This window comes from Taudactylus pleione, unplaced genomic scaffold, assembly GCF_031769625.1.
Source record: "Taudactylus pleione unplaced genomic scaffold, aTauple2 ptg000078l, whole genome shotgun sequence".
Taxonomy (NCBI): domain Eukaryota; kingdom Metazoa; phylum Chordata; class Amphibia; order Anura; family Myobatrachidae; genus Taudactylus; species Taudactylus pleione.
The window spans coordinates 6,048,599-6,058,096 of NW_028284480.1; the positions used below are offsets into that span (position 1 = coordinate 6,048,599).

The following is a 9,498-nucleotide window of genomic DNA, read 5'->3' on the forward strand; positions in this document are numbered from 1 at the left end:
ATAAAAAGATTTATTTATACAGTATAAATTACATCACAGTTTTATTATTATTATTAAAAAGCTTCTAGCATGCACAATACCTTTTCTGTTTTTTTTAGCATTGCTACATATTTAAAATCTTCACAAAGTTTATTACACAATCCAGTGACATCTTGTAGCAAGAAAACATAGTATGTGTGTTACAAAAATTAATATGTTTTGTTGCTGTTTTTACTTTTTTCAACAGTTGCTTAAATTAACTCATTTTAATTGTTGATGGATAAGAAAAATCAATCCCATCCAGTAGATTTTATTCTTTGTGGACTCTTGTACCACTCAAAATATGATATTCCTCTATTTTCTATGTTTACAATTACATACATTATGTCGTTGCTGGTAAACCTCACTATAATTGTGGCAATATCATTCAGTTCTAGTCTTCAAACCCCAATGTACTTCTTCCTCTGTAACCTTTCAGTCCTTGATATTTGCTGCATTTCCACTACTGTGCCTAAGATGTTATATAACTTTATAACAGCTTCTTTTACCATCACATTTTATGGATGTGTTGTCCAACTCTACCTATTTACTTGGGTTGAGATTACAGAGCTTCTGCTTCTCACCTACATGGCATTTGATCGCTACATCGCCATCTGTAGACCTCTACATTATACTCTTATCATAACTCGTAAGGTCTGTTACCAGGTATCCATTACTGTTTGGGTTGTAGGGTCTTTCAGTTCAGTTGTTCATGCATCAGTGACTTTCAGTCTGTCATTCTGTACTCACCAAGAGATTAATCATTTCTTCTGTGAGGTCCCTCCATTACTGAAGTTATCATGCACAGACACCACTCTAAATGACGTATTAACACTTACAACAGATCTCTTTTTAGGTATAGTGTGCTTTGCTTGTATATTTGTTTCTTATATATTCATAATTTCTAGCATTTCTCATATCCACTCTATAGAAGGTAAAAAGAAAGCCACTTCTACCTGCACTTCCCATATCATGGTTGTATTGATTTATTATGGAACATTATTCATTGCTTATATTAAACCACAGTCTGTATTTTTCCCCAATCAAGATAAAATTCTTTCTGTTATTTATGCTGTATTCATTCCTTTATTTAATCCTCTAATTTACTCCCTTAGGAACAGGGATATGGCAGATGCTGTAACTAAATTAAGCAGTAAAATAATGGCTAACATGTAAATTTTGTTTTGGCATTTGAGTTTGTTTTTTAGAGAAAAATATATATGAATGAAAATTAAATATTACCCTGACAGTGCCACAATAAACTAGGGATGAGCGGGTTCGGATTTCTGAAATCCGAACCCCCCCGAGACCCCCGATCCGAGTCGTATCCGAGTCAGGCTTGACTTTTCCCGCCTGACTCGGATCTGAAATCGAGGCAAAATGTCATCATCCCGCCTTCCGGATCTCGCGGGTTTTGGATTCTATTAAAGGTCCCTGCATCGGTGCCATTTACTGTCCGGCTGTGGACAGTGAAGAGGGAGGGTGGGAGCTAGGGCTGGCTGGGCTGTGTTGTGCTGCTGTTGTCCATAGGGGCTGGCTTGGCTGTGTTGTGCTGCTGTCATAGGGGCAGGCTGGCTATGTTGTGCAGTCAGTTGTCCATAGCAGCTGTGTCCACTCCAAAGTCTATAGGGGCTGGCTGGACTGTGTTGTGCAGTGTCCCATAAAGACTGTAGTCCTAGAGGGGTGCTGTAGTGTTGTCCAGGGGGTGACCTGTGCATCAGGGGTGCTCCCCCAAAGTGCACTCCAAAAAAATATATATTTTTTTCTGTTTGTGAATTGTGTGCGCAGTAGCTGCACGTGCATCAACAAAGTAACGCCAAGCGTGCGCCTGTGTCATAAGTAAAGGGCCAGCTGGCTTGACTGTTAAAGGGTGCTGTAACCCCCAAAATGCACTCCAAACAAAATAAAAAAATGTTTTCTGTGTTTGTGAATTGTGCGCACTGTGGCTGCATGTGCATCAACAAAGTAGCGCCAAGCGTGCGGCTGTGTCATAAGTAAAGGGCCAGCTGGCTCATCTGTTAAAGGGTGGTGTAACCCCCAAAGTGCACTCCAAACAAAATAAAAAATTTATTTCTCTGTTTGTGAATTGTGTGCACTGTGACTGCATGTGCATCAACAAAGTAGCGCCAAGCGTGCGCCTGTGTCATAAGTAAAGGGCCAGCTGGCTTGACTGTTAAAGTGTGCTGTGACCCCCAAAATGCACTCCAAACAAAATAAAAAAATGTTTTCTGTGTTTGTGAATTGTGCGCACTGTGGCTGCACGTGCATCAACAAAGTAGCGCCAAGCGTGCGCCTGTGTCATAAGTAAAGGGCCAGCTGGCTCGTCTGTTAAAGGGTGGTGTAACCCCCAAAGTGCACTCCAAACAAAATAAAAAATGTATTTCTGTGTTTGTGAATTGTGTGCACTGTGGCTGCATGTGCATCAACAAAGTAGCGCCAAGCGTGCGCCTGTGTCATAAGTAAAGGGCCAGCTGGCTCGTCTGTTAAAGGGTGGTGTAACCCCCAAAGTGCACTCCAAACAAAATAAAAAAATATTTTCTGTGTTTGTGAATTGTGTGCACTGTGGCTGCACGTGCATCAACAAAGGAGCAGCGCCAAGCGTGCAACTGTGTCATAAGTCAAGGGCCGGTTTGGATATCTGGTCTGGACTGAAGGATGTGCCAGCAATTTCTGACATGTCTACTGTCACTGCATATGATACTGTCACCATTGACAGAATGGTGGAGGATTACATCGGTGACAGCATCCAAGTAGGCATGTCAGACAGTCCGTACCTGTACTGGCAGGAAAAAGAGGTAATTTGGAGGCCCCTGTACAAACTGGCTCGATTTTACCTGAGTTGCCCCACCCTCCAGTGTGTACTCCGATAGAGTGTTTAGTGCAGCTGGGAACCTTGTCAGCGAAAGGCGAATGTTCATAAAAATGAATGATCAACTCTTCCAGGGAGACCAGCCTCCAGAACGTACAAAGGGACCTGTGGTGGTGGATTCCAGCGTGGACGAATTAATACTCTGTGAGGATGAGGATGTACACAACACTGAAGAGGGTGAGGAATCGATGGATGAGGAGGATGAGGACGATATCTGGCCTCCGTAGAGCCAGTTTGTGCAGGGACAGATTAATTGCCAGCTTGTTTTGTGGGGGCCCAAACAAACCAATCATTTCAGCCACAGTCATGTGGCAGACCCTGGAGCTGAAATGATTGGTTTGTTAAAGTGTGCATGTCCTGTTTATAAACATATGGGTGAATGGGAGGGCCCAAGGACAATTCCATTTTACACCTCTTTTTTTTCTTTGCATTATGTACTGTTTGGGGCCTAGTTTTTCAAACTGACATCCTGTCGGCCACTGCAGTGTCACTCCTAGATGGGCCACGTGTTTGTGCTGCCCACTCGTGTCGCTTAGTATAGTCATCCAGCTACCTTGGTGCAACCTTTTGGACATAAAAACACTATTGTGAGGTGTGAGGTGTTCAGAATAGACTGGAAATGAGTGGAAATTAAGATTATTGAGGTTAATAATAGCATAGGAGCAGAAAAATCCACAAATTCTTTGATTTTAGCTGTTTTTATGGTTTTTTTCAAAAAATACAGATCCAAAACACAAAACCCAGAACCCAAAACTCGGAAGGGTGGTTTTGGCAAAACCAATCCAGACCCAAAACACGAAGAAAGATCCAGATCCAAAACCAAAACACGAAAAGTGACCGGTGCACACCCCTACAATAAACCCTACTGGCTCTTAATTGCTTAGATTTTTGATAGCTACTAGGTTTTATTTCAAAGTTGGTATATTTCTAAGTGGGACTACATGTACAGCATAACTTAAATAGTTAGTCAGGAGTTCTTACTAGCTATATCCTCTACGATCAGTGAGGGATGATGATTTTACATATTTTTCCATTCTTTCATTGCAGATAATCATATATTTGCACCAATGCTGTCTGGAATTCTCTGATTTGCTAGGTAATCATATATTTGCACCAGGCATCTATTATAGAAAAAACAATGCTGTCTGGAATTCTCTGATTTGCTAGGTAATCATATATTTGCACAAGGCATCTATTATAGAAAAACCAATGCTGTCTGGAATTCTCTGATTTGCAAGGTAATCATATATTTGCACCAGGCATCTATTATAGAAAAACCAATGCTGTCTTTAATTCTCTGATTTGCTAAGTATACTGTCTTTAATTAATATCTATAAACTCCAGAGTAACTTTAAATTTAATTATATAGTCAGATCTTATCTCCTAGCTTCATGGGATGCTGTTTTGGCTCTGCTTCTTTGTATTAGAATTTTATGACTTGTATCTGGTGTGGGTGATGGTATTGAGGGTGGGTGTAATCAGTGACTACACATGTTATGCTTAACTATATAATCAGTAGGTTACAAGTCTTTAGGCTTGTACAAGGCTGCTAGGTTTTATTTCAAAGTGGGACTACATGTAAAGCATAACTTAAAGAGTTAGTCAGGAGTTAAACAGGAGAAAGACAGGAGGACGACATTTTAAAAGAACTCTCTATAACTTGGAGAAAAAAACAAAGGATCTTCTGAGCTTCAGGAAACCCTGCTACTCAGCAACCAGCTTCCATTATAACCTGGACACACCTTTTGTCAACACCCTGCTTCAGCATTGCAAGCAACTACCTGCTTACTGAACATTTAGTACTTGTATGTTTATGTTTCTACTCTACATTGTTTAAATCATTCCAATACCACTGTCAGTTTATCTTTATACCACTGTAGTATCTACCATTGTTTCACACCTATACCTTTTTTTTATATATTCATACTTTATACTACTTCTCAAGTCTTGCTACTTTAACAGCTCTATAGTCCTTTTTTGGTTATTATATACTATTGTAGTTGTGCCTTTACATCTTCCAGCACTGTTCTTCCTTTTATCTGATTTTGACCTTTGACCTGTACTGCTCCCTCATCTCACACTAATTTCTGCTACTGACTTTCCCCCCCCAACTGCCTCATCTACACAATGTCTCTTTTCTTCTACTCCTCCCTCACTCAGCTGCTACATTATTTTCTCCTCTACCACCAGTTTTCACCTCTTTTCTCCATCCATAGTCCCCTCTACATTTTCCCCCTCCTTCCCATCCTCTGTCTCTCTTCATCACATATAAGTATCTCCTTCTGCCAAAACTCCAGTATTATTCACTTCTCTTCCACCATGGTCCTGCTGCACCACCACTAAACCCTGCATCCTTTCTTTTCTCCAAGTTACCTATCCTTTCCCCCCATACCAGACTAAACCTCCACCTTACCCACCACCTGCTGTCACCCTTCCTCATTCAGAAGCCAGCCACATAACCCCACACTCCTTATCCCCCTTCTCTAGATCAATATCACCTCCACACTACATCAACCCTAATAATCTCATTCTCCTCTCACCTCTTAACTTTGTCCCTCTCTCCTGTTCCCTCTGGAAAGCCAGTTTTGTCTATAATAAACTGGACTCCGTTCATGAGCACTTCATCTGCAATGCCTTGATTCTCATTGCCATCACCAAACCCTGGATTTACCCCTCTGACACCACTGCTCCTTCAAAATTCCTCCATCACTTGGCTTCCTGGCTCTTAATCTTTAAATGGGCCCGCAAGACCCATTTTTTCCTCAATGCTTTCCAGCACTCTTCCAAACCCACTACACTATGCTCCTTCCTCACTATCTAGCCCATCTGTGTCTCCCCTGTTTGTCTGACCCTCCCCTCAGAATGTAAGCTCTCACGAGCAGGAACCTCTTTCCTCACATGCTTCTTCTTGCCTTACTTTTACTTTAATTTACAATGGCACCTAAAACTGCTTACTGACACCCTGCTGCTTATTTAGGTGTTATGCAGCATTGTTTATAAATCATGTACTTGTCCTGCATTGTCTGTACTGTTAATAACTGTTGTCTTGTGTGCTCATTTGATTCTGTACTTTGTAAGGTGCTGCGGAACCCTTGTGGTGCTATATAAATAAAGGATAATAATAATAATAATAATAATAATAATAATAGCTAAGAAAGTAAGTGAGTCTAAGGAGACCACCTCACAAACTGCAGCTGATGTTTAATTTCTTCCTAAATATACAGGGAGAACTCTGTGAAGATCTCTGCACACTGTGGGCCTGATTCAGACCTGCTTGCAAGCGGGTAGATGGTTGTGCATTGAGAAATTCACTTGCTCTGGGGCTCACTACAAATGGGGTGGCTGTCGATGTTGATCGACAGCTTGCCCCATTTTGTAGGCGGGATGGGGGGGTGGCCGGACAAATGGAGGCACTCCTGAAGGAATGCCTGCCATTTGTGGGTGGCCCTACTGACATCACTGGGGTTTGCTGCAGACGAGACCCTACCACAAGAGTCTCGTCGCAAGCCCGATGGTCGCAACCAAAGCGACCATCATGTCCATCACCTGGCCACTCGCAAAAGCTGTGGGTGGTCACCCACGGCTTAGCGAGCAGCCAGGAGGCCGGGTTTTAAAAAAAATAAGCGGCCGACCTGATTTAGAGTGAGCGGCTCTGAATCAGCCACTGTGACTTTTGTAAAGTCCTTTATTTTGGCTCAGCCTTCTTAAACTTTATACAGTCAGGTGCATAAATATTGGGACATTGACAGAATTTTCATATTTTGGCCTCTATTCACCACCACAATGGCTTTGAAATTAAACAAACAAGATGTACTTTAACTGCAGACTTTCAGATTTAATTTGAGGGTAATTACATCCAAATCAGGTGAACGGTGTAGGAATTACAACGGTTTCTATATGTGCCTCCCACTTTTTAACGGTCTAAAAGTAATGGGACTATCAACTCAAAAGCTATTTCATGGACAGGTGTGGGCTATTCCCTCATTATTTCATTATCAATTAAGCAGGTAAAAGGTCTGGAGTTGATTCTAGGTGTGACATTTGCATTTGGAATCAGTTGTTGTCAACTCTCAATATGAGATCCAAAGAGCTGTCACTATCAGTGAAGCAAGCCATCACTAGGCTGAAAAATCAAAACAAACCCATCAGAGAGATATCAAAAACATTAGGTGTGGCCAAATCAACTGTTTGGAACATTCTTAAAAAGAAAGAATGCACCGGAGAGCTCAGCAACACCAAAAGACCCAGAAGACTATGGAAAACAACTGTGGTGGATGACAGAAGAATTATTTCCCTGGTGAAGAAAAACCCCTTCACAACAGTTGGTCAAATCTAGAACATTCTCCAGGAGGTAGGTGTATATGTGTCAAAGTCAACAATCAAGAGAAGACTTCACAAGAGTGAATATAGTGGGTTCACCACAAGATGTAAACCATTGGTGAGCCTCAAAACCAGGAAGACCAGATTAAAGTTTGCCAAACAACATCTAAAAAAGCCATTACAGTTCTGGAACAACATCCTATGGACAGATGAGACAAAGATCAACTTGTACCAGAGTGATGGGAAGAGAAGAGTATGGTGAAGGAAAGGAACTGCTCATGATCCAAAACATACCACCTCATCAGTGAAGCATGGTGGTGGTAGTGTCAAGGCGTGGGCATGTATGGCTGCCAATGGAACTGGTTCCCTTGTATTTATTGATGATGTGACTGCTGACAAAAGCAGCAGAATTCATTCTGAAGTGTTTCAGGCAATATTATATGCTCATATTCAGTCAAATGCTTCAGAACTCATTGGACGGCGCTTCACAGTGCAGATGAACAATGACCCGAAGCATACTGCAAAAGCAACTAAAGAGTTTTTTAAGGCTAAAAAGTGGAATGTTATGCAATGGCCAAGTTAATCTCCTGACCTGAATCCGATTGAGCATGCATTTCACTTGATGAAGACAAAACTGAAGGGAACATGCCCCAAGAACAAGCAGGAACTGAAGACATTTGCAGTAGAGGCCTGGTAGAGCATCACCAGGGATGAAACCCAGCGTCTGGTGATGTCCATGCATTCCAGACTTCAGGCTGTAATTGCCTGCAAAGGATTTGCAACAAAGTATTAAACAGTGAAATTTAGATTTAGGATTGTTTAGTTTGTCCCATTACTTTTGGGCCCTTAAAAAGTGGGAGGCACATATAGAAACCGTTGTAATTCCTACACCGTTCACCTTATTTGGATGTAATTACCCTCAAATTAAATCTGAAAGTCTGCAGTTAAAGCACATCTTATTTGTTTCATTTCAAAGCCATTGTGGTGGTGAATAGAGGCCAAACTATGAAAATTATGTCAATGTCCCAATATTTATGCACCTGTATATATGTATTTTATTCAATAGAACATAAATGCAGATTACTAGCAACAAGGCATTTCTTAAAATTATTTGTAAGTGAAGATCATATGCATCTCTAAGCAACATCTGTATACATGAACATTCCTGAACCACCTCTCTAAGCAAAATCGGATGCAAATTTAAAATACATTCAACTGATAATATGCACTCAAGTTGTTCACATGCACAGTGTGACAAAATTTACACCAGTATTTTATAAATTTCTGAATTAGTTATAGAGGTTGAGTCTCCCATATCCAAATATTCCGAAATAATGAATATTTTTAGCATGACTGAAAAAGTGAAACCTTTGCTTTCTGATGGTTCAATGTACACAAACTTTGTTTAAAGCACAAATTATTAAAAATATAGTATAAAATAACCTTCAGGCTGTATGTATAAGGTATATATGAAACATAAATAAATTTCATTTATGTACACAAACTTTTTTTATGCACAAAATTATTAAAAATACAGTATTAAATTACCTTCAGGCTATGTGTATTAGGTGTATATAAAACATAAATGCATTCTGTGTTTAGATTTGGGTCCCAATCACAAGATATTTCATTATTTTATGGAAATATTCCAAAATACAGATTATTCTGATATCCAAAAAATACCCCTGGTCCCAAGCATTTTGGATATGGGAGACTCAACCTGTACTCGTAATTAAGAAAGTACCATGTGCATCATATACTCCATTAATACAGCAATTTACATAAAATGCTTTGTATTTCTAGTATACTGCCACATCTCAATTATGAGCTGTTTGAGTTTAATTGTAACATCCTTTTACCACCTGATTATGTATTTAGTGATAGCCGCCCTATACATTTATCATTGAAAATGTTTGACTGCCACATATGTAAAGGTGCATACACACATAACGATTTTGTAGCCAACTATTTTTGTTAACGATTTTCATTCAGATTTTCCCTTGAAAAATATAATGATTTTTTTAACTGTAATGAACGATTTTAACAAGCTTTGAACGAATAATGTTCCTTCCCTTGACGAAAATCATCAAGTTGGACAGTCTGAAAAGGATGATGAACGATAAGTACAAACTACAAACGGGAGTGCGCTTGAATGATTATCATTCATTGTTGTAACTCACAAACTGAATGATTTTGATTGAACAATAATGACGTAATGACAAATCGTTCAAAAAATTGTTGCGTGTATGCACTTTTAGACTTTTGGACCTAAATTAGATATATGGACATTG

The 9,498-nt window shown here is 40.0% G+C and overlaps 1 protein-coding gene across 1 annotated transcript; it reads left to right on the forward strand.

Annotated features, from left to right (window-relative positions):
* The first annotated feature begins 363 nt into the window (after window positions 1–363).
* On the forward strand, window positions 364–1,194 carry LOC148532401 (olfactory receptor 5I1-like). Its single transcript, XM_088467919.1, has one exon. It carries the CDS (start codon window positions 364–366, stop codon window positions 1,192–1,194), a length of 831 nt encoding a protein of 276 aa, XP_088324045.1.
* Window positions 1,195–9,498: the final 8,304 nt, after the last annotated feature.

Bases quoted from the DNA above. Each gene is read 5' to 3' on its own strand.
- LOC148532401 (XM_088467919.1), top strand. From the start codon at position 364: ATGTCGTTGCTGGTAAACCTCACTATAATTGTGGCAATATCATTCAGT.